This window comes from Opisthocomus hoazin, chromosome 2 (genome assembly GCF_030867145.1).
Source record: "Opisthocomus hoazin isolate bOpiHoa1 chromosome 2, bOpiHoa1.hap1, whole genome shotgun sequence".
Lineage (NCBI taxonomy): Eukaryota > Metazoa > Chordata > Aves > Opisthocomiformes > Opisthocomidae > Opisthocomus > Opisthocomus hoazin.
In genome coordinates, this window is record NC_134415.1 from 66250539 (window position 1) to 66277215 (window position 26677).

The following is a 26677-nucleotide window of genomic DNA, read 5'->3' on the forward strand; positions in this document are numbered from 1 at the left end:
TTGAGCGTCTGGGTTTGCAGGACACATGAGCAGCCTTCCCCCGGGCCAGCTATGGGCGGGGACGGCATACTTGCCACCACCCCTGAAGTTCCCAGCAGGTGCAATGTTCAAAAGGTGTTAGATATGTCCAGCTATCTTAATGTCCAGTCCACTCATTATTGATAAAAAGTGTCTTACATCTGTAGTTGCTTTTATGCTGAAGAAGAATTTAACAGATTTTTTTTTCTATCCACATTTGAACATGTTTTCTTCTTTTCTTATTTGTTCTCTATATTTTCTTATTCGTATCTTGCCAATAACATCTAGGCTATTAGGTGAGGGGACAGCTGCACACTATGGTGATAGCTCTAAGCTCTGCTGTCCACCCACGGCTGAAGTGTGCACACTGTGGAAAAGGGTTGGATATAAATGCTATTTGTGTCTATGTAACTTGAATATATTATGAGGGAAAATTTAAGATAGTGTTGTGGCCAAAGCAATTTTTTTTTCAGGACATCGAGATAAGGATCAGTTCAGGTCAGAATAATGGGATAAGGACCAATGCTAAGAATCATCTTTCATAGCCACAAGTAACAAAGTTCTCAGTTGCTTTATCCACTATATTGTTTGGGAGAAGTCATTTCCCTTAATTTAATACAGGGAAGAGTGCTTACCTAGTTCATGTTTTATTTCAGCCCCGCCACGACTGATGAACCAACTGAGTGGCTCCAGCTGGCAGCCACAGCCCACACTTACAGCCTGGCCCGCGTTGGGCCAAGCCGTGGCTGGAGGCTGGGATGCTCTGGAAGCGAGACGTGCTCAGAAATCGCCCTGCCTGGCCTATCGCCAGCACTGTGTGGTGCAGCACTGAAGTCAGCTGCAATAGATCCTTGCCTTTCCACCTACACACCGAAAAAGTGCCGCTGGTGTTGAGGCAAGCCGGGTTGCTCTGCATCCAAAGTGAAGGGATGTGCAGCTCTGAGAGGAGCTAATGCCTGAGCGCCTGTCAGAGTTAGCTAAACTGTATGAAGAGCTGTGAAACAATGAGACAGGGAGGCAGGAATTCCTCTGTGTGATTTTTCTGCTCCGGCTGCGTGTGATCTTGGGTGGGAAGGAGATCTTCCCATCCCATTTGAAAGTAATGGTGTCTCATTCCTGAGCAGAGCTGATGTGCAGTAATATAACTTGGAAAGTTGTCATTCTCTGTATCTGTAAGAATTTCCATGCATTTCTTTCACATATGCTATTTTCCGTGATGAAGATATTTGTTCAATTTTGTTGTTAAATTTTGCTAAGAATTTACATAAAACTTTTCCAATTGTGCCACACTGAAAAGCATTTAAATGTATTAAAATTCTTTTCATTATGAATCAGTAGACTTTAAAGCCTAGAAGTGGCTGGTTTCTAAGAGGACTGCTGTTTTGGGTGTCCTGATTCCAGACAACCCAGTTAGAAGCATCCAGAATGAATTGATTTTCAGGAACTAATGAATAAGTATCATCTGACTAAGAAGGATATCTTTTTAATATGTTGCATGTTGGTATCATAACATCATAGCCTGAGGTTTTAAGTTATGATGGAAAAGATATAATAGCTGAGTTAAAGGTATCATTGTTTCTTAAAGAGCCAAATTTCTTTTTTAAATATGTCATATCATGTTTCTTGGCTGGACTAATTCCTCCCATGTCATGGAATATTCTCTGCATTCACGAAGCATGTCCAATTTAGCAATTTTTCTCTATAATACCATGTAAAATGCCTTTTATGTAAACAATGTGGTACTTGGTCTTTGCTTAGTACTGCACAGTAGGCGTTGCATGTTTTCCAGAGAACATCCACTCCCACTAATGGTCATATATGTAGAGTATGTATGTAAGCAGACGTAGAAAGACAAGGCGAACACACCCACTTCCACACACGTGTATGTGGGACACTGAGGATTAAAACCATACATATCAGGCAATGTGCGACTCCCTTTCTACCCCTGTGGCTGAATCACCTGTGAACATTTTTTAAAAATACAAATTGGACACCAGTTGCAATCAAGTGCTTTAAGATTGCTATAATGATTCTGTATCAGAATTGGCTGTTTTTAAACATGACTCCTCAGTAGGAGGGCATCAGAAGATTTTGAGCAGACAAGTGAAAAGTGTCTTGGAGGTCTGATTCTTCATATGTGTGAGCCATCTCAAAGTCTTATTAAACCCTCTTATTATTATTCCTCCTTACAGAGGGGGAAACTCTTGAGCTTGTCATCCTCGAGTCCCTTCTAGTTAACCAACAGAAATAGCTCCTTTGATTCCTGTGAGGTATTTACATTGCTATACTACTAGGTGAAAAGAGCCCTCGAAATGCCTGTGTCTTTCTGTTGACTGTAAGGAAGCCTCAGATATAAACATTCTTAATGTGGTCATATAAAGGTACAAAAGAGGTAAGGATAGAGCACGCTGTTCCCCTGGCAATGCCATGTGCTATCTGTGAAGAGAATTTACCATGCTCAGTGTTGTGCAATAGAAATTCCTTGCTTAAAGCTGTGATTCTGTGATTTGTAGTCTTCAGCCACGTCTTCAAATGCCTATTTCTTGTTGCTTCCTGCCTTCTTTCCTTTTCCTAGATGAAATTCCTTCTTAAGCAGTAATTTAATGGAGTAGGATAATATAGTCAAAGGCTTCAGAACTAGGAGATTTTTTATTATAAAATTCTACAATTTCTTTTGTAAATTTATTTAATATGTTGTATCTATACATGAAAAAATATGCACAAAAATATGTTGGATCTATGTGTAAAACATGACTAAACAAGCCTAGGATCTATATGAGTCTTGATATTTTGGCTCAGTACCAGTCTCTTACAAACTTTTTCCCACGTCACTCACCAAAAACAATCTAGAGCTTCAGCCAGGGTTATCTAGTTCCATATTCAGCCTATGACAGGAAAAGAGCTTACAAAAATTAACAGCTATTCCATAATGATAAGGCAATGAAATTAAATACCTCCAAAGAACTCTGGTAGAATTTTTTTTCCCAATATAAGCTTTAGGAATTACATCAAAACCCATTTAGGTAGCCCAAGTTTCAGGGGACAATTAATGACAGAAACAGTAATTACAGGAAAGGCTACCTCAAAGAGCCTGAGTTCCACATCAGTAACGAACTGTTACTGATGGATCAAGAAGATAAGGCTACCTTTACGGAAAAACGGGAAAGGGTCTAAAAACAGATATTCCTGTTAACAATGGGAAAATATCTGGAGAAAAGCCAAAGCCTCATTTATTTGTGCAGCCTTTAGGGAAGAAGGTATTGTAATGTATGGTTGCCATGCTAGGAATATGAAAAAGCAAATGAGCAACAAAGAGGCTGTTCAAACGAAAATCTATCTTTAAACATAGTGCATAGGATTTGTAGGATTTTTAGACGATGAAGGTTTTGTAGTGCTTAAGTGGAAGGTTTGCGGATGTTTATAACGAGAAACACAAAAGCGTGCGTTAGCATATGAAAGAGAGAACAGAACAAGCACGGTAGGGAATCTGACTTCCTATCCCATGATTCAGCAAAGCATCGAGGGAGGAGATGTATATCAATTTTCTGGTGCCAGGAGATGTGAGGGAGAAGGCTGCTGGGATCTGCAGCTGGCCTGAGCCAGAGGAATTACTTTGGTATAAATTTGTGAGCTTTCATGTGTTGGTTTCCCTGGGGGCCGGAGTTAAAACCTATTGTGATGTGATAGTCCTTGACTTCCTGGAAGCATGAGATAGCCCACCGGATGACTAATTGCCTCAGCACACTGAGGCGGCCAAGCCAGCTACTTCCTAGAATCTCCTGGGTCAGTCAACGGGCAATGTGATAAAAACTCCCGCTACTGTTCCCAGGGGGCAATTAGGGCTGCTGGGACCCAGCTTTAACACAATTTCAGCAGAGGGACAGCTGAGCAGCCAGAGCGCAGAAGCAGGGACAAGAGGTAGGTGAGGACAGGAGTAGCAGACTGCTGAGGTCGTGTGAGGTTTCCTGTTGTCTGGGCAGCTCAGGGTCAGCTGAAAGTGGCAAATTCAGGCACAGTTAATGATGGACCCCACCTGTACATCAGCTGGAATTTTTATTGCACTTGTAGGGTGAAATTGGCCTTCACGTAGGCAGAACTTGACAGCAACAGCAGGGATTCTCTACAGCTGCTCTCTGCTGACCGGAGCTGGAGGTAGATATCTTCATCTGCTGGGGGATGTATGTGTTCCTCACTTTTGTCAAGCGATAACTTCCTGGACTTCTGAATTAGGAGAGTCTAAGTTTTACCCTATCACAGCAATGAAATTCCAAGAGCGCCAGGTCTGTAATTTAACAATAATCGTGAAACCAGTAAGTCACAGCTTTGTTTGAGTAAGACCTAGTTAGGTTACATCTCTTCAAAGTAAATGCACAGGAAAGATGAAAGTGGATTCAGCAGCGAATGATTATCTTTGACCACATATTATCAACTACATGGCCTTATGCCTTTAAATCTGGGATAATTATGGTTTTCTCCAACCATATCCAATTACACAACAAATAACCTTGGCGTCTAAGGCAGGAACCTCTGATATGCGTCACTTCTTACCTCAAGAAGACTGTGTATCAGAGTTATCAGTGCTGGCTGCTGAAAAATCAGCCTGCTATTGTTAGATTCGCATTCAGAGCACGCTGTCTTCCAAAACATCCGAGCAGACCTGACAGACGGACAGCTGGGAGTACTTTGACATACTCTACCAGAGGGAACTCCTGGGGGGAATAAACCAACTGCATTCATTGCACTTCCTCCATTATAGTGTGTGATAATGTAGCTGGGGAATGCAGGGACGGTCTCTGCTGTGAGAGACAAAGCAGCAAATACATATAGGAAATCTTCAGTGCATATTTCTCATTTGCACTGATTTCATTCCAGGTTCTTGTTAATGCCAGTAGCTGCAAAGTACAAAGACAGAAATGTCTCGCACTGGGAAAAAAATCTCTTTTATATACTGGGATCAATCACTCTCACACACAGTGAAGCGTTACATCTCTGATTAGCCTTAGATCCCGTAAGCAATGAAGATTGAAAATTGTTATTAGAACAACAGGTGTTGTCATTAAAATGCTTCCTAAGAATAGCTTAGAAGGTAACATGAATGAAATTTGTACAGTAACATCTTGTACCTTGTTAGAATAAGAACAATCTCCATAAAGCGGAAAAACAAGGCATGAATTTCATTACAGAATTTTTTGGGATATGCTTTAGTAGAAATAGCTATTTGATATATTATGTATTTAGCAACTTAGCTATATAATATGATAATTATCTGGGGATTAGCATTTAATATATTTAAATCTGGTTTAAATGTTGGGTTATTGTTTTAGAAACATCTACTGTTAGAAAGAAAAATTATCTTCCCAGCCCTTTGCCAGAAAAAGAGAAGCTTTTGACTCATGGCTAATAAAACTTTTATTAATAATTAAAGAATGTTGAGGATTAAAAGCAGCCCACAGCTGCTCTGCATGGATATTACAGATGAGACCGATCAGTCTCTGTTTCTTACTGAATGTGAGAACATGGAACAGGTCATAAAGATGTTAAGGACTAGATCAAAAAAATGTTCCTGAAATGGGATTTAGGAATTCCAAATAGGGTTTTGTGCTTAAATCCAAGGGTAAGACCCTGAAAATGCCCACTTAGCTTTTGTTTGACATTGAAAATGCTTCAGCACTGTGCCTGGTGCAAATTTCTTGCTTTGCTTGCTTGCTTTTTAACCTAAAACCCAGTCGGTGTCTGAAGGATCTGAGTGAGAGCATGCTCAAATGCACCTCAGATTGGGGCAGAGCTCAGAAGCCACTGCTGCCTTCATGTTCCCATCCCATCTGCATCCAGATATGAAATGTTCATCTGCTGGAGTCCCATTGTGTTCACTACAGTAGGTGTTCTCCGCACGTGCCACATACAGGGTGAGGCTCATGGCAAGCTCCAGTGGTGACCATTACAAAATAGGACCAGGAGAAAAAGTGAGAGAAGTGCCTTTTCTTTATTTAACAATAAAAATGCCCATGGAATTTATATAGCTGTTTAGCATTTACACGGGTTGTCCATAAAGTAGGAGGGAAGGACAGATTCAATTTCACTGTCTGCCACGGGGAATGCTTCTTCCACAGCTTGTAGCTCCCAGCAGAACACCTTGACTGCAGTGTTAGGTGTGCTGAGCAGCAACAGCCTGTCTGTGCAGAAAAGAATTCAAGTTTCGTTGTGTACATGTCTGCAGGAGTGAAAAGGCTTTGTAGTGTCATGGTTATGACATTCATCTAGGGTTAGGGAGAACGGGGAACTTGGCTATGCTTCACAGTCTGCTCTTGGATTTTGTTACATGACTTCCGTGGGGACTCCTGGTTCAGAAACCCCAGGGTAGGAATGCTTCTTCAGTAGTGTGGGTTTTTAATTGGAGCAGACTATGCTGTAGCTTTAAAGTTTAATTTATTTTTGGCTTTTAAAGTCAGTATTTTTTTTTAAGATTTTTTAAAAATTTAGACTAGGTTTACAGTAGCTCTCTGTGGTTTAACAGTTGGTCAGGTGCTTGTGAGTCAAATCAAATGCAGGAGTGAGAGTCCTCAAGTGAACAGGGACTGTATGTCATTAGTTTGTTCATATTCTTTTTCTAATTGGCTGATAAGCTCTATCCAGATGCTTTCAAAGCCTCACTGGGACTGGAGTGACTGTTTCAATACTTAACAACTATGGAAGACAGAACCTGCCAATTCCCTGTTCCAGTGTTGCTACTTTATTTCGTGGATACATGTTCGAGTTCCCCCTTTGAATTGACATTTGCACTTCTCAGGCACTCTGAGACTCAGACACAAATTGCTGTGATATTTTACCTAGGAGAAATTACAAATAGCTTGCTGCAAAGCCTTGCATTACACACCAGCCAACAATTTAGGGTAGCTTTATGAAGACAGGGAAAATGTAGATAAAAAACTGTTCTACCGAGACAGATGCACTGATTTCGATGGCCTGGCTTTAGGAAACTTGATTAAAACTGGCTTTTAAAAATTATTTTTAATTTATAGTCAAAGGGTAACTGGCAAGTGTTTGTGCACCAGAATTTGTGGGGAGAAACCAGCCTGGAACATGGGAGCAGGTGTTGCATTGGCCAACCTGAAACAGAGGGAGAATGACTAAAACTCTCCTTCATTCTCATACCTTTCCCAATTAAATCCAGTTTAGAGCAATGTGTTGCTACACATTGCGGCAATAAATAAAAGGAATAAAAGACCGACTTACTTATTTTACAACTGGAGAGGTACTTTGTTAGAGTACTGTAATAACTGCTCTTACCAAAGAGATGCCACAGGATCATCAGTGAGCAGAGGGTGTTAAAAGCAGAGTTTTGTATCTTGTGAAGCAGACAGCTCCTCTATCAGCAGGACACTCTCACAAGCCATGCAATAGCACTGATCTACAGTTGACATAGGCACTTCTGCTTCAGCTCTATCGCTCCCATTATGTCATCCACGTCCATGTGTTAATCCAACTCTGTCTTACTTTATGTCAGATCAGTTACGACCACAAAGCAGGGTCACTGCATTGGGGTGGAGATCTTGCTTATTAGCGCTAAGTGAATAATCTCAATCAAGAAACCTGGTAGCAAACTGGACTTTTGGGTACAAAATACTTTTATCAAAAAGTTTCTGAATTCCACAGGGATTGTTTCTATTTGTCAGAGCAATTTAGTGCTCATTTTCTCCCACAAACAAAATTTCAGTTTCCATCTGGAAATACTAGATTCAGAGATGCCGTAGGAATTTCCCAGGTGAGCCTTAGCGTGTCTGTCTCATCATCTCGTTTTCCTCTGTGACTGAGGTTACTCAGCCAAGCTGAACCTGCTGAGAGGTGTCACCAGGGACGCCTGTCATACGCTGGAGTAACTCAGCGACAGACACCGTGATGCACATCCCACATAAAAGACTGAAGTGTACAGACTTTCAATGACTGAGCCTGTAAAACGCCGCAGCAGCGTTTCTGAATCTAAAGCTTGTTACTGGCCAAAGGATTTCCACTAAAAATTTTGGATTTGGGTCTCAAGATTTCATCTTTTAGTGAAATGTAATCACAGGATCTAGTTTCAGGAAGACAAATTTTGTCAAACATTTCTGAAAAAACTTCCTCCAGCCAGCTTAGATGAATACTTGTTACCAAAGACAGGCAAATTTTTGAGTCAAAGAGAAGTGGGCATAGTGGCAGGAGAAATAAAGACAAGACCTGAACAATGCACACTGCCAATGTGGACCTGTACTTCTCGTGTAGCTCCTACTGAGGGAGTTAAATGTGTCCATAATACCAGATCCTGCAGCACGTCTTGTTACTCTTGAGGCAGCTTCAGCAAGTATATGAAAACCAGATGGACAAAGGTGCTAGTATCTTAGTAATTCCTGCAGATGATCTTTCCATGTCGAGGAAGAAGCTTTCTGGCAGGACAGTGTTAGAGGGATTTATGCTGTTCCCTCTTCAGAGCCTGTTTTGCAGAAGGAGGGCTTGAGGCTGCACAGCTGCCAGCCTAAAACCTTTCTAGATTTATTACTAGAAACTCACTTAAAATTAAACATCAGTGACGCCCTCCCCCAACAAAGATTAAGAACAAAAAACGTCAAGCAGGAAATGTTCAGGGTGAAGAGAGAATTGTGGTGCTCCTGATCAAAATCAAACTCTCCCCCATCCCATCCTAGGATTTCAGAAAGCTTTCCAGCACACATCTGCCTCCAGTTTCCTCTTTGTTTATTCAGTCATCAATTATCAAGAGACTTTTTGTTTTGTCTCAATGAGATGCACAATTTGAAGCAACTGTGGTATCTAAGATGGTTCTGCCTAAACCAAACACAGATCCCTTCATGGCACAGAGAAACTGGATTGAATTAAAATAAAAATGTCCAAAACCAACAGAATTTTCTCTCTAAGCTGTTCCGAGGGTTATTATAATGTCATTTTTCCCTGTGAAACAAATAATACACAGACTTCAAAAGCCCTGAGAGTTGTTCTCAAACAACAGAAAATAAATGAGATTAGACATCATGATTTATGATTCTTTCATTCCTTCTTTTTAAGAAAAGGGAAATATGTTAATAATTAAAGTCACATGAACTCGGATTCTTTTGGCTCCTAAAATATTATGACATGCACTTGCCTAAAAAGCCCTCTAGGACAAATGTACAATGACAGCAATTGCACTTGTGCCTTGGAAGTGGTAGCTCCCTGGACATATTATTATGTCTGATTAAACCAGTTGATTAATGCCTGTTGTTATGCTCTCTGTTGATAGCAAGAAATTACAATGGAGCATCTGCCATTCATCTTTCCTTTCCAGCAGAGCTCTGTCAGAGACTGCTATTGTTGCTACATCATGTACATACTAACTGGGGACTCGACTAATTTCTGCTACCCCTTAGCTTACTTTTGTATCCTCACAACTCCTTCCATAGGAGCGGTCTCGTGGAGATTTTAACTGAATATTCACAGAATGGCTGGGTTTATTGGCAACTCTGTATGAAGTTTACAAAGCAAACAAAATAATACCAGTTTAACAATGGTTTGTTGCATGGCAGGTACTGACCCGAGTCTGTAAATGTAAAACATTGGAAACCAATAGGTAAAGAAGTTAGGTTCCATTAGAAAATCTTTGCAGGGCAGTTAGAGCTGAGGGAGGTAAAATTTCTGTCTTTTTCTTAGACAAGCAATGACCTGTCTCTTGCCAAACACCTGTCTCAATGATCAAAGCGCCACAGCACATTCTGGGACTTGACAAAGTGCCCAGTCATGTACCTTAACTATAAATTTGTCTTCCTACTTTTGTATAAACCTGAAATACAGCTCATGGAGTGAAAATGCACAGGCTTCTTTTTAAGATGGTGTTCAATATTTCATAGAGTATTTAGTAACAAAAACAACAATAAGAAAAATGTACTTATGTCTGTATGGGCTATCTTTACATACTGTTATCTAAATGGCTGAAGGAAACTGAAAATAACTATCTCTTCTTCTGTCAGCATGGTAATAAGTTTCTTGTTATGATAGTGTTGTACAATTCTGGTGTTAGTTTATTACACTGTTTTCAGATGGAGAAGTCAAGTCTAGGCCACTAGTCCTTGCTTTCTTCTAAGAAATGTCTACCAATAAAGTGTATGATGCCAGTACTTCTGAGTTGCTTTCGTTAGCACTCTCTGTTATAAAATGAAAAGATATTACAATATTAATTTGTCTTGTTAATGCATGAATATAATGTGAGGATCTCAATATTTTATATCAATAAAAAAGCTCTGGAATATTAATAATTCCGTTGAATTAAGTGTTAAATTAAATTTGCTCTGTGTTAATCTATAAACCCAGTGTGAAATCATGACCCAGAGTTAAATGGCATTTCACTTGAAGTTTCAAAAAGGATAGTATTTCACGTTGGACTAAATCATGTTTGCCCTTCCCCATAAACCTGTCCTTATTTCAGAGGATAAGACGAATGCCTGATAAAGTTTTAGGTTGCATGCACAAATTGATGGCACATGTACTGGAAGCAAGCAAACAATATCCAGGACAACACACGCTTACAGCCTGTTATAGATTACGATTTATCTACATCCTGTGCATCCTCAGTTAAACCTTAACTGAGCTGAATGGTCCTGAAGTCAATGTGTTGGTACAGAAAACTGCGTGTTAGAGCAGCTGTTGAATTGAAGCCATGACTGGTGTTGACTTTCTGGCAAGGCTCACAGAAGCAGGTAGCACAAGAAGAGCAGACTGGTAGGGATAAACAGCTGCTGCTAAGGACCCGGTGTCTGCACTGTATATGCTTTGGAGGATTTGGTTTGGACTATTTCTAATCTGTTTCCACGAAGGAAATGTCTAGTAGCAGCTATAATGCACTAGAGGTGCTCCCAGAGCACATGGCTTGCTCTGTTTCATGTGAAAGGATTCCAGTTTGTTCTGAGACTATTCCATAATGCAAACCAAAGTTTGCAGTAACTTGAGATAGCATCTTGAAAACACGCTCCTGATCTGAAACACTAATGTAGACATACTCTTTACAAGGAGAGTACCCCCCTTAAAAAATTTACTGTGGGAGGACATGTGTATTTAAAATGTTAAGAAAATCAAAACCATGTTTCACATATTAATGGCTGAATTTAGTCTTCATATCCAAACACCTCATGGTACAGTCAAATTTTCTACCCACAGGACAGTGTGATCATCAGGCTAATCTGGACCCTTTAAGCATCTGAAAAAATCTTTTGTCATGCTTTCATTTTACCTTAGTCAACTGAAATTAAGGAGCTGTTCAGATGTCAGAAAAGGTCCTGCAGCTATGTCACAGGGTGAGAGAGAGAGAAATTAAGACTTTACAAAGGCAATGAGGAAAAGAATTCAATTAATCAAAAGAATCTGGTATCTACACTACTACAAATATGCTGAAAACTTAGAAGTTACTCTTATATTAAAAAACAATAAATTAACTTACAGATGAGTTTGATTAGCCTGATTTTATATTATCACCCATACTCTAAAGTTTAGAGCTTTGAACATCATGAAAAACAATGTCTGTACTGCAGGAGTAAGACTAATCTCCTCCAACTGCTCACATCCGTACTTCAGCTTCCTTGGCAGTCAACAGGGAGAAATAGGAACTCTCCGCGTAGGATTCCTCAGACCAGTTTTAGACGTCTATTCTGCAATGAGCTGAGTCTTAAGGAAGTATCTCTTTCTCATTCTTTTCAACTACAAAAAGGAAGATTAGATGATGGCTCTAGACTTTTTAAAAAATATTTTTTACAGATGTTTACAGACATGCTGTTAGATGAATCGCATCCCAACTATCTTCAGCATTCTTTAATTTGCAGAGAGGGATTAATGCCTTGTAAGGGCAATCCAGTAGCAGCACTCTGCACTTTTCTGCAAGAAATTCAGTAATCTCTTGACATGGCTATTTGAGATTCAGAAATTCTGTTTCTTGTTGCTAAATTGAGTTCCTGTCATTTACTACCAATATTCATAGTCACACTCCATGATTTCATAAGCCCAGAGCCTGAGGTATTTGGATCAGATCATGGCTTGAGCATGCACACTGCTAGACACTGTGACTGACCCTGGCACGAGAAAGTGTTTCAGCCTACACATTTTTTGGCTTCAATGAAAATATGTAAACACATGCTTAAGCTTTTGATGATCAAGAAATGATCTAAGAGATGAACTTAATGCTTTAAGAAATATGAGATGTACAAGAAAACAACAGATGATCATTAGAAATGATAATTTATAAAAAAAGAGAAGAGAAAGGAAGCTAAACCCATGAAGAAAAGTTAGCCATCCAGGTAGCAAGGTCAAAGAACAGCAGGTGTTTGATTTTGTGAGTTTTACTTTTTTTCTATTGAAGGTGAAAAAAAATCCTGTAAATAATATACTCCCAATTCTCAGTAAGAATAGTAAAATTATTAACAATTATTAACAAGTATTTCAGAACAGCAAAAATTTTTAGCTCGAGAATACAACGAGACATCCTTTACAACACAGAGCAGAGAAGAATAGAGGAAAATGCGTTAAGCTGAGAAGTTTAAGAACATTTACAGCCAGGAACTGAGTGCTTGAAAGCTTTCTCAGACATAAATCGCTGGTACTGAGGGTAGCTACATAGTAGCTACCCGGGCTGTAGGTACCCCATATCCTGGGCTGCATCAACAGCCGGGTGGCCAGCAGGTCAAGGAAGGTGATTTTGCCACTCTACTCTGCTCTGGTGAGACCCCACCTGGAGTCCTGCATCCAGCTCTGGAGTGCCCCATCACAAGTAGGACATGGACCTGGTGGAGCGGGTCCAGAGGAGGTCCACAAAAATGGTCAAAGGGATGGAACACCTCTCCTGTAAGGAAAGGCTGAGAGAGTTAGGGCTGTTCAGCCCTGAGAAGAGAAGGCTCCAGGGAGATCTTATTGTGGCCTTCCAGTACTTAAAGGGGGCCTGCAAGAAAGCTGGAGAAGGACTTTTTACAAGCGCATGTAGTGACAGGGCAAGGGGTAACGGCTTTAAACTAAAAGAGGGTAGATTTAGACTGGATATAAGGAAGAAGTTCTTCACTGTGAGGGTGGTGAGGTGCTGGAACAGGTTGCCCAGAGAAGCTGTGGATGCCCCCTGCCTGGAAGTGTTCAAGGTCAGGTTGGACGAGGCTCTGAGCAACCTGGTCTAGTGGAAGATGTCCCTGCTCATGGCAGGGGGGTTGGAAATAGATGATATTTAAGGTCCCTTCCAACACAAACCATTATATGATTTTAATCTATAGGAAATTGCAGAGACTGTGAAATTGCAAGGTATCACTAAGTAGTAATTAAAGAAAGAGAGATGAATTGCTAGAGATGATCTCAAATCACAAAATATAAATATGAACCTTTTAAATCTAAGTTTGGAAATTTTACATCTGGAGGTTTTATTATACTTATGCTGTCATGAAAGGATGACTGGCTGTAAAACTGTGGATAAGTGTTTTCTTCTCCAATTTGGTCCCATTAATAGATCTAATAATTGCTCCTTTTCCCCCACTTCCCGTTTTTTGTGAGAGTGTTATTACAGCAGTGTGGTTAGTCACAGCAATTTTCTGTACAGCAAGTACTTTGGGTGAACACATCCCACTCATAACAGTTTGGACAAAGAAGATGGGAAATTACGTGAATGCAGTCCATGTTTAGGCACGAGGTTCGGCATGAGGAAAACTCAAACTATGAGGCAGCAGGCTGAACAGGCACTTGAAATCTTTTTTTCCAGCAGAGGATCAGCAATAACTCATGTGACAAATACCATGAAGTAAAATATGAGATCACCTTCAGTAAATCAATCAAGCAAATGTTTCTCTGTTTTATCTAAGAAGTGCCTACTGAAAAGAATTTAAAAAAAAAAAAGAAAGGGCTTGGAAACAAAAGTCAGGACTATCCTTGTCTTACAGGTGTGTGCTCCCCAAGATGGGGTGCAAGTCATAGGCCTATTTGTTATCCTCCTGGAGCCATATCCAGCATTTTTCCTAGTGCAGCGTCAATAGGAAGAACAGAGAGCAGCTAACCCCAACCCGTGTTGCCTTTAGTTTGGTGGATAAGAAAAAAGTGGGTGCTGCGGGTTTTAAATACTTATGGGCGATGAAAGCCCAGAATTCAAAGTTTAAACTTTCACTAGATTATTACATAAATGGGCAGCAGAATGCAATCCTTCTGTCTGCAGCATGCTTTGGACAAAAAGAGGGGTACTTCCTGGCTTTGCATTGCCCTAAATTTGCTAGTATTTGTAGCCATGCTTTGAGTGCAACTGCTGGATAGGACCTTCAAACCTATGTTTTTTCTACATGTGGGATGTGGTGAGATTCTCAGCCAAGTTAAGATGCCTTTTTGATAGAAAGAGAAGCTTGAGAGTCAGGGGTTTGGGGTATTTTTAGTTGAGGGAGGGAGGACATTTTAATAATCTCTTGAGTTTTGGTATCGCAGCTGGATCCTGTGCTCCCAATGAATGGCTTTTGTAGACGTGGACAGCACAGTGTAACTCTCCCTTCTAGAGAGAGCCATCATGGTGTGTTTACATCACACAGATGCTGTCAAATCCTCATTATTGCATTCCCCCCAAGTCACTTGACACCCCCATTTCCTTCCTGCAACAAGCTCAGGCATAGGATAAAACTATATATGGTTCAAGTTAATGTTTAAGCAATAGAAAAAAATCAAACAGAAATTACACTTGGAAAAGAGCTTTGCAGGCCTACTCAGAATGCCAAGGCCATTTTTTGTCTCCTTTAGCACCCTTCTGAAAGGCAGAACACTACAAGACAAGTGGATTCAGTCTGACCTGATTTACAGGACAGAACAGGATAAACAGGTGGTCACTGTCACTCAGCTACCAGGCTATATAATTACCTAAAATAGTAATTAAATCGAAGTTGCTGCAATAATGATGGTATTAGAGACCTGCTGTTTAAAATACACTAAAGGCATAAGAATTTTCAATTGATTTTATATTTTTCATAGTTTCTTAACCAAAATTAATCAAATAGTCATGAAAATAGAAGATGGATTTGATATTTACGCTCTTTGTGGTTTTGGGCACAAATCTCATGATAGTAAAGTCAAGGGATTTAGCATGAAACCATAACACAGTGACGAAGTGGCACAGTGATGGCATGTGTACACTGAACTCCTTGACAAAGCAGTGTCTGTTGCGGCCTTGTACCCATCAGTTTGCCACTTTCTGTCTCCAAACACAGGCAGCCTGGCATCTCAACTGGGGCCTTCCAGATAAAGCATGGGGTGACGTACCAAGTTGTTAGCCTCCTCTGTACTGCAACGACAAACAAATCATGAGCGTTCTTGGAGAAAACGAGTGAGATGGAGAAAGTATTGTGTTTCAGGACGAGATGATCAACTGGGGTAGGAGGTCTTAAGTGACATGAAGGAGCAATAAGCCTCTGTTTTGGTGGTGGCAAGGTCACAGAGATACCAATTTTTGAATGTGTTTACAAGCACAATTGTAAGATCAGAAGTTGAGTCTTATTTCTCCAGTGTGTTAATATACTGGAATGAGATTTTAGAAAAAGGACAAAAAAGTATTAGAAGTTACTTGAAAATTTTTACCTTTTGTCTGCTCAGTTGGGGAAGATCTACAGTTCCATAATTCTTATCTACATCCTACTTTTCTCAACAGAATAAACGGTTGGTAGAGAGACTTTCATTGGCAGTTACAGTATGAAATATAAGTGAAAAGCTTATAGCGTGGGCTTGTATGTTTAGATTTGAATTTATCTACATTAACAAGATATCAAAAAGAGACATAGTGTTTATCCTTCTGTACGCATTCACACCATTGCTTTAGAGTGGAAAAAACCCTGCTTCCCTTCATCCTGTGTTGCAAGCTGCTGTGGAATAGAAACCTATCTTTTTGCAGCAGACATCCTAAACCTCCCCCCTCCCACTGCTGTAAAGTTCTGAGTAACCCAGTCGGGGAGCATAACAATGAGTGTAGATTTCTTGTAAACTCTGTAGATTTTAGGCTTTTTCTCCACAAGCATATTACCTAATTTTACAAAGGTGAATTCATGTGCTTATGTTATGTTATTTGCACAGATAGAATACTTGGTCTGCATAAGGTCAAGTGCACGTGTAAGTCTTCAAACGACCGGGATATAAATAGTCCGTATATTTAGCTATTTAGAACACCATTGCTCAGGCATGCCTATCAGTTTCAGTAGAAGTTTTGCGTGTGCGAGAGGTATGGGGTTACATTTCAGATGATGTCAGTGAGGGGTCCGGAAAGCTTTGCAAAGCTGCGAAGTTTGACCAGCGCAGAACCATTTGACATTTCTTTTCCACCCTGCACTTCATGGCAAATTCACGCATTTAACTATCCTTCAATATTTATTTTCACCACTAAGTTATACGGTTATTTACCTGATTAGGTTTCTCCACACAGATTTGAATAGACTTTTCCCTCCCCTAGTGAAGGTGAGTTCAACGGTTATGTAAGGCAGAGGCCAGCCAGCCAAAGTCTTGCCAGTACCCCTCAGCCCTGGCTTTCAACACAGTTGTTATTCCAGTAATCTCTCTCTCTCTTCAGCTGCAGCTGCCAACTCTGTTCAAATGTGTGGTGGTTTTCTGCTGTGGGCAAGGAGCCACCAAGACTGAAGCTGGATCCACGAAACTCATTTCATGGCTAAATGCTGACTCCTTTAACCACAACTCTCCATAGGTAACAAATGGTGGAAGTACGCCATAAAGCAGCTTTTTTTTTTTTTGGAGGAGGGGGGGAGCAGAAGGAGGAGATAGGCATCTCTCTGTGCTGGAATAGGAAAAAATTTGTTGCCCCAAAGCAACAAAGTTATTTTCTGGTAGTCTGGGGAAGAAAAATAATAGGTGCCACCCCCCATCTTTTTTTTTCTGGATTGCTTTTTTCTTGGATGAATTTTAAACGGCTATTTGTGAGGAAACTACTTTTATTCCAAACAAGGATTCATCTGTCTGCTTTTGCAAGAATTAAGTCTACACCAAAAGGGAAACAAAACTCACCCACATTATTCATGTCTGCGTGGAATTTACGATAATGAAAAGGAAGCACCTCAGCCATTTGCCGTGGGGCGTCTGGAAGGCTTGTGTTTTGGTCTTACTAACTAGATACTCAAGGAGGGCAATTCACATTTCCCCTGGAAAAATCTCTGCAGACAACAGAGTTGGCCAGCAAAAGATGTGACCTTTTCAAAATCTACCCAGCATTTCAGTAAGGAGTAAAGACCAAATCCAGTGGTGGAAGACTGGTTACTAGAGTAACAAACTAGATAATTTACTTTTATCATCTGTCCCCCTTACTCCACTGTCATCAGTAAGGTTGAACAGACTAAAACTGATGGGATCATTTAATTTTGTATATGTTATGATGGATGCAGCTGCCTACTTTCTATACAGCAAATGTAAGGATAACCATATCTATTCTGTATAAACTTGTATTTATTTATACACTAAAGTTTCTCTTCTAGTTGGCAGACCTTTTTCCTTCTGTACTAATCCTAAAGCCTGATATGGGAATTTTATTATTTCCAGGGGAAAGTAATAAAGCTCCATGCTCTGCTGTGTAGAGATTACTGAGTTAACTTTGAAAGAACTAGTTAAGATGTGAGAACTGGTTAAGTTGCCTTAACTTTGGACTCTTCCAAGCTAGCACACAATTCTTCCCAGCAGAGTTAATTAGCTTAGGCATCCAACCAGCAATTTTCACAGAAAACTAACTCAATTATCTCTGCATGATATGACAGTGTGTCATGTCTGAGCCCAGAATATGTCTGTCTACATATGGAAAAAATTGACCACAGGTTCTGCCATTGAAAATAGCAGTGGGTGCTCTAGGGAGAGGGATAGTTCCCTTCTGTGCTTCATAATATGAATATCTGGACTTATAACCACATAGTGACTACCTTGCTATATGCTCAATTTTTGTGCCAGCTATCGTGTTTTTTTTTAAAGTCAAAATCATTACAAGTAAAGGACATGAGGAGCCCATGATTCTAACTTCCAGAATGTAGCATAAAGCAAAAGCTTTTTGATGTCCAGTTCAGCATTATCTAGCAGTTTCGTCATGGTTGCCTGCCCTCACTAACTTGATAACAGCTCCAATTTAAGCAGAACAGTGCAGATCTTCTGCCTTGCACTGGAAGTGCTGATGAGCTACCAGTGGCTCTGGAGAGACTTGGAGATTCAAGGGAAACTTCGGACAACACACTTTTATCGACAGTGTGGTGTTTTTATGACCTGCATTACTATAGCAGTTTGGCTTCTCATTGTACTTATAAATTTATTCTTGTTGTTCTTGAGAAGTGAGGAAGGACTTCTCTTCCCCCTTTTCAAAGGACAGTGGATGTGCAGGGATGTTTAATGCCAGGCTCAAGAAATCTGTGGTAGATTTAGGATGTGAACACTGGTCTTCAAAAGGCTAAGCTGGGCCACTGTCTGACATTCTTCTGTGCCCATTACAAAAATTGTATTGCTTTAACTAATATAACATATAGAAGTATAAAGATATAAGTACAATATAAAGCATAAGAGGGAGAACATAATTTTCTGTTAAGAACTTTAGTACATGTAATTACACTGATACTAAGCATATCTTGGGCAGAGCACAGTTATTACCTATTATAACCTCAGGAAGCACTGCTAAGTGACTATTTAATTTAGTTGTTCATTTTTCACACTTAAGGAAATAAAAATACCCATCACTCCAATGATAAAAGATGAGGCGTTAAACTGATTCTTTTGCTCTTAACCTCAGGTTGAGTGATATATAGTCAGACCATTGAAAAGTTACCTACTTTTGCTATAGCCTTTGTAAGCTTTTAGGCTTTCTTTATGTGTTATTTCCTGTTTTCCATCAGGAAGACAGGAATAGAATAAGATTTTCACTGCAAACCTCTCTTCCTCAACCTTTATAGGAAAAGAACCTCATCCACCTAATCCATGATACCTCAACAAATGTAGACTTACTGTAGCAATCATAGCGTTACTTCTAAAAACCTTTAAATTTGAAGCTAACCCAGAACCAGTAGTGTAACCCAGATACAGACCTCTTCTGACAAAACCAGCTGCTACCATTTCAGAGTACTGCTTGATAACGTACAGTTCCAAGTACAGACTGGTCTTGTGTCGAAGATCCCTGGAGAAATGCAGTCAGTACTCCAGGCTATGTATCTTTTCTTACTAAGTAATTATCCTCTTGTAGTTGCTGGGACTTGCCCTCTGGATTTCTGTCAGCACTGTGTCACTGTTGCAGTAAATGACAGCACTACTGTTTCAGCATATTTCAAAGACCGTCCAGTCATGAACGATGTCCCTCTCTAAGGCACACTGTGCTTTGCTCACTGGTTACACCCACAGTCATTATAGTGTCAGCTTTGCATTGATCAGTGATGAACTCTGTCTTTCGTTCTCTTGGAAATTCAATTCCCCTGTAAAATCTGAAATTGCACACTACATGATGCATTCAGCACAAAGCCTTAGACCTTTTAGGTTGCATGATTCCTGGCTCCTGCTCTTCTGCACAGAGTTCCGTATGGAAGGAGAGGTGCCAGAATGGACACCCTCTGGCTTTATAGCACTGCCAGAACCACACACATTTCTGTGATAAATCAAGACAATGGAGTTTGTCTCCAGTAGCTGCCCTCAGAGCAACCAAGTAACGCTAGTTTCTGCTTCCCATACCTCTTCTAGAGCCAGTTGTGGGATATCCACTTCCATTTAGAATAATCTCAGCTCTGTACATGATTTGGATACTTTGGGATGAAATGTAATATCCTGTATTACATATGACACTACAGTCCTAAGTTGATTAGAGACACTGAACAATAATAATAGCAGGTGAAATATTTTTAAATACAAGAGATGTAAGCTCTGAGAGCCAGTCACACCTTTGGAATGTCCCCTTGGAGTCATTTTTACATTCCTAGCAGTTTCCTTGCAGAGCACGGCATGTTCTCATTCTTGCACATGCATATACTGCAAGACATCGATAAGAATATATGTAATGGAAACAAGATCTTGTTCTGCTCACTGCTCCTAAAGAATCCTTTGCATTAAGGATGACGCCAAACTCCCAATTTTGAACTGACTTATTCTGAAATGCCAAACCAAATGATGAACCAACTCGTGCAGAAGATTCATCTTCAGGTCATTTTTTTGTTCTCCCCTCTCACACCCTCCCTCTTTTTCTCCCCTAATGGATGATAGATAATATTTGCACGGATGTGACTTCCTTAAAACTGGAGTAATACAAAGTCAATAGTATTTAAGCTGTAGATTATAATTGGCATGACAGAGGATCACAAGTGTATCTTTTCTGTCAGCTTGTTCCATTAAGAATCTCTAACCATGGATCATTGATGTAACAGATCATTACGGCCCATTGTGTCAGTTCATCTGCTGGGATCTGTGCACTATAAGCATGACAGATTTCCTCTGCAGCAATTATAGTCTATTGTGACAATAGGATTTAATGAATATAAACAACAAACCACATAATCTGTTATTACAGAACACAGCTATGCACCCAGATGGGATTTAAGTCCCTAGACATTGCCAGTTGCAGTTTTTAAAATTGTGACTATTTCAGTCTTCGTGTTATTAGATGCAATGCTCTAATTTACAGCATACATTTATCTCCACCCTGGCAGGTGAAAGGTCTTCAGAACTTAAAGCCTAATCCTGCAAGTGTTCCGTGGTTTCATTTTTTTCTGAGTAAACATGATCTTTTATGTTATTAGACACTCCCTATCTTTCACTGTGATACTAGCCATGCTGTTAATGTTTCAGTACTAGCATTGTAGATGAAACAACTAAATACAACAAAATTGGTCACAGAAATTAAAGAAACTTAGCAGAACATTCCTGTATTGTTTCCAAAGAATACATATTTCTACTTAATATTAATTTTTACAAATGATGGGTAAAGTGCTACACCAGTGCAAATCTGTAAAATCACAGTGATTGAAGTTTTGCTGACTGATGCAGCTGAAGTTCTGACCTAGAGGCTTTTGACACGTATTCGTGAAATGAACAGTCTCTCTCAAAGTACAGATTTTCAGGTTTCAAATATGAGTTCTGGACTTATGTACATCACAGGTTATGACTATAGTGCTGGTACAGCTATACTTTCATCTACGCAGATAGGCACTACTGGAATATACACGTACTTTGTTTCACTAACTGAAAATTCACCATAAAGAATATATTAATAGGGGCTATATATGGATCAGCTATGTGAATGCCAATGTGAGTCATCATGGCCATTATCATGTACTTTTGAGAAGAAATCCCCAATTAAATATACTTCCACACACTTCCCACGTCAAAAGGGGAAAAGACGCTTACCCTTACCTAGCATGCGAACACATTTGGCATTCTGGTCAGGACTATCAAATGAGATTTCTCCGCACCTCTGAAAAAAAAAAAGGATATATTTAGTTAAAGACTCTGTGATGGTGTCCCTGTCCTTGTCCTCTGATACTTCTGTTTATGTTTTTGAACTAGAGATGTTCAAAGACACATTGTAAAAATGTCAAAACCAAAAGTTTTTCATGTAGCCAAAGTCTGAGGAAGAACGGATATTGTTAATGTGCAAGGATGGATCAACACTGTATTCCAGGGTGTTCACCAAGAAAAACTCAAGGTAACACCTATTACCTTGGTATCTATGGCTTAAGCTACAGCCCAATCCACGTTACTGTTTGTTACCATCACACCCAATCATACAGGAGGCCTCATTTACCACTGGTAGACATTGCAGCATCCTCCAGTATACTGATTTAGTTGTCACATGGCTGCACCCAAAACAGGATCTGTGAAATGATCCAGCTGAAAATAAAAACACAGCTATGTTGATCCAACAATTAGTATTTCTGTAAAATGAACTTATTTTAAAAAATGTCCCCAACTCTTAAATATTTATTAAGTAAAGCTGTCATTTCACAAAATTTGAACTCTCCATAACACCTATCAGAAAAATTAGTTTTTGTAAGGTGCAAATAATTTATGTCTCTATGCTAACATATTTTGTTAATGAGAAATAATTTTCACATTCACATTTATTACCAGAGCTGATGTTCTGTCCCTGTCAAACCCAGTGAAGGAACACCATTAGAGTTAGGATCATAATACAGAAGTTCTGGGTTGCTTTCAAAGATAAGACAACATTTTCGAGTCCTTTATGCAGACAGACATTTCAGTTTATCTGTCAGGAGAAACAGAATTGGTGTGGCTTATGGATCTGATCCAGATTTGATTAAAGTCCGTCAGTATACAGATTCTACTCACTACGGCAGCGCTTGCTCCAGGTGCTACAAAAAAAATTCAATTTTGTATCACTGCACTCAAAGCTCATGATAGGGGCTTAAGGATAGCCTCATATTTTATTGGTAAAAGTGCTCCGTGCTTCCTTTTATATATATGTATATATATATATATTTATGGTTTTGGTATCTGTGACCGAATGGGAATAAAAGCACAGTGGTTCGAGTCTGGAAAAGTCGCTGAGAGCTATCCATTTCCTTCCTCTTCCTTTCTCTTTCTTAGGCAGTTTCCCCTTTTCAGCACCTATGGCTTTCTCTCTCATGTAAGACAAAGTGGTTAGTACTGTCTTTTTCTTTCTTTTTTTTTTTTTTGTTAATAGAAGCGACATTTGCAGCAAATACATAATCCTACGAAGAATCAGGTGAGTAAAAAACCCTAAAGCTTCAAAGAAGATGAAACACAGCAACAGTTTCATAAATGAACAACACATTTGTAACAGTATTTTTAAAACAGCCTTCACCTCCCTCACACCAAAATAAACACAAATGAACAAACAAAAGCCCATCTCCCACACAGACTCTTTTCATATATCAGTACATCTAAAAAGAGCAAACAGACACCCGTATTAAATTCCTAGGTGGGAGCACATACTGCTGAAAGATTGAGAAAGAAAAACAACACCTAGCATTTCAAAGTTAAGTTTATGAATGCTCTTATGCCAGCTGCCTGTCAGAAGACATATAAATTTGCTATTTTTTTTTCCAGGAAGAACATTAAGATACGGACATGTTTTTACAGAAATCCCCCAGTTTCTTCTTCATGACCACAAGTATACTTAGACAAGCACAGATGTAAGAAAGCATGTCAAAATTCACTGCCTGCCTCACCCCTGAGTTTACGCTGCTCTTTGAAAACCTTCGCGTTTTTTTGATATAGTCCCTCAAATGTGTTGCACATTCCAGACATATTTATATAAACATCACATTTCAGGCTGGCAAATGATGTCTTACAATACTCACCAGTCCGAGTGTTATGAAATTGGGACAACGACTAATGTTGCGCAGAGTCCACTAACATCCCACAGGATCCATTATGATGATGGATGAACTTTGAAAACTTTGCAAGTAAGATTTATATAACTGTATACAAGTTCATAGCCTTCTCTGAATTCCCTTAACCCCTGCAACCCACAGAACTGGCTGAAAATCATGTTACAACAGTCAGCCTGGGAGATTTTTTGCTACTACCCCTGCAGCTGGAAATACCAGGAGAAAAAGCTGCTGCAGCAATGTTATTTCTGATGCCAGTAAAAGCTTACAGGTACACAACAATGGGATGAAAAATAAGCTGTTACCAAACGGCTCAGAGCATCTGAAAAAGACTTAGTTGGATCCTGGATGTGTAAAGTGGCACAGAGTTGCAGCAGGGACTCTTTTTTGCTCACCCAAAAAATAGAGTTGTTTGGGCATTTTTGTTGTTAACAAATGTTTTCCATGAATAAGAAGTAAGGAATTACTTCAGGATTTAATCATTAGGATTAAACTGAGACCTTGCTACCACTGCGATGAATTCCTGCCAGGGCTGGATAAGCCTCTCCTTTCCTTTTCCTGGCCCAGCTTACTTTGCTTTCTGGTTTGGGTTTGTTCCGCCTGCTTGTGTATCGGGGCTGGTACTGAATGATGCGGCCAAGAGTCTCAACAGTCCTTTTTCATTTCCAAACTAGTCCCAAAACAGCTGCTCATTCTCTCCTGAAAGTTTCTAAGTTGGCTACAAGAGTCAGAAGAATCCATCAGAGCGCAGGAATAGGAATTTGACATTAGAAGCTGGTTAGTCTGCTTTTTAATTTCAACCAGTCAGAAATCAGAGAAAGGAGGAAGAATAACCCTGCACGTATCTGCTGTACATATGCAGACCTATTGCATTTGTGTAGATCACCATATACGTCTGTTGGAGAAGCTGAGAAAGAAACATGACATCTCTTTTAAAGACTGGCTAAACAGCCTCTAGAAGCTGCTGCTTATAAGCAGCACTAGCCGTATTTGTAGGGGTCAGGTGTGGAAGAAGACAACAGTTTTCTGTTCTTGTTTTAGAGAAGTAAGAGCATTAATGACGAGCTCTAAAGACCAAATCTATTATCTGGTTAGGAAGAGCAATGAACTCAAACAGGACGGTTGCCTCTGAACTTCATTTCCTGAAACCTATGATGAGGATTCATAGTCCTGACCTATATTTGAAGCTCATTGAAGTTCCAAGATTTCACTCTCTAAAAAGATAATAAATCATATTCTTGGATCTAAATGATCCCTGAGTTTGGGATATTTTAAGTCACCATTTGGGCTTCATGGTTAGGACTACTACAGCACTGGTAGGACTGGCTCTGCTATATGTAGTCCCAGACATTGGGCTAGTGAGTTTACAGAGGCAATTCTGCTGCAAATAATACCTCTGGTTTTCACTTCCCCTGAAGTGAGAGAGGATTTGTTATTGAAATTCTTAAAACACTGTGGTGTTTGGAAGTCGTCAGATTTAACAAAGAACTGGGTAAATACAAGTAAAATTCACCTCTGCAAATCTTCATTATACCTTCATATCTCTCAAATCACTGAATTTTGGACTAGGCTGTGGGTTTTCTTCTGTTTCTAGAGAAGGGAAAAGTATAGTCACTTTCAGTTAATAATATTTTCAGTAATATAGATGTGTGTCTACATAGGATTGCAGCCTGCAATTCATTATGCACGTGAGAAAGTAGTTATATTTATGTAAGAAAATAAATTAATTAATCACCTACTCTCATCTCCCCTTTTTGAGATCAGATGCATGCCATGATATTGAGTCTGTTACACAAGCTGAAACGTAGTAAACTAGAATGGGACTTACAAGTCCCCCATGGAAGAAGAGACAGTATCACGGATCAGCTGAAAGTGAAGCTTAAAAGAGCGAAGAGAAAAAGAAGAGAGAGTTGCTGTTAGAGAACAGGGACAAAAAGACATGATATTCAGAAGAAATGTGACATGAACTCAGGTCCTTTGATGAGATAAGTCAATTGGAGAGCTTAAAGCCAGCCTGGTTGACTATGAGGGCCCAGGACCACCTGTCGGAAAAGGGAAATACCATGTTACACAGGCACCATCCTCCACAGTGAAAGATGCTGCTGGAGCAGGATGCTCTCAGGCAAGATGACATTTTTGCAGGATACTATAAGGAGTACACAGGAAAATAGGAAGTCTTCTGCAAGGAGCCCTGTGCCAGAACAGTGTAAGTAAAACTGCAGAAAAGCAGGGCACAACTGGCAGGAAAAAAGTTCAAGTAGGGAGTAGACAGAAAATCTAGTCTAGTCAGTTGTACTAATGCAGTAATGCATCTCAGATTACTTCTCTGGTATTACGTGATCATTCATAGGTTGGGTTTCCATTTTCAGCATGCCTGGGCTCACACCACCTGCATTTGAGGATTTGAGATATGTAGCAATAAACAAGGTGTATATACCCCAGGCAGAATTGCCCTTAGTGTTTGGGTTTTTTTAATGTTGTGGAGAAAACTTTATCTATGAAAAAAATGGGTTTTTAAGTCATTCTATTCGACTCCTGTCTGTATGGCAAATTAAAGCGTTACACGTTTTAAGAAGAGAGATGCAAATCAAGTAATTGAAATAAATAGGGCTAAATTCTTGCCTACGACAAAATTCAGCAAGTAAAGATCTGAAAGTGTTTGTCATGAGAATTGCAGTAAGTGGCATGTTAATTTCCTACTTATTAATTGCATATAATTAACATTTAACTATTTTAATAATTTTAGAGTGTGTAGCATTTTAAAGCTATAATAGGAGTTTTTCTGGCAAGAAATTTGAACATGCACAATTTTGACCTTTTTAAGCCGCAGACAACCAAGTTCTGAAAAGTCATCTTAGTCAGTTAAAAGGTTATTGGAATAGAAACCATATTTATAGGCTTCTTTACTTTGTTCTGTTCTGTTCTGCACATCCTGAGTATGGTGTTCTACACAGATGTCTCTTCCGACATTGCAGTATTCAATGAAGTACGTAGCGTACATGATCAGCAAAAATGACAATAATGATCAGATAATTTTCTTTTTTTGCAGGAGGTGATGGGGATTATTGTACCTCTAAATAGAGGAGATGTGTTAATTGGACATAGATTGCATGCCGAATATTTTTCAAAAAATCATTTAATCTATTTTTTAAAGTGTAGCTTAAGTTAATAAGCTTTGCACTTATCAATAGTAGAAGGAAGTCAATTCTACATAACACTGATGTTTGGTAAAAAAAGGTGGGTTTTTTTCAGAGTATTGCATATAATTTCTCATTCTTTTAGAAATCAGAGTTAAAAGATATACTCGTAGACACAACTGATTAGAAGAACTTAAGGCAGAG

At 39.5% G+C, this 26677-nt stretch overlaps 1 protein-coding gene across 2 annotated transcripts in view; it reads right to left on the reverse strand.

Moving 5' to 3' along the window:
- The window catches only part of PDE7B (phosphodiesterase 7B), a 188184-nt gene that overhangs the window by 102756 nt on the left and 58751 nt on the right, over positions 1-26677 (reverse strand). For both annotated transcript variants that reach the window (XM_075413984.1, XM_075413983.1), the window contains one exon: positions 21376-21436. In XM_075413984.1, coding sequence (XP_075270099.1) covers positions 21376-21436 — 61 coding nt within the window. The remainder of the gene's footprint in view (positions 1-21375; positions 21437-26677) is intronic.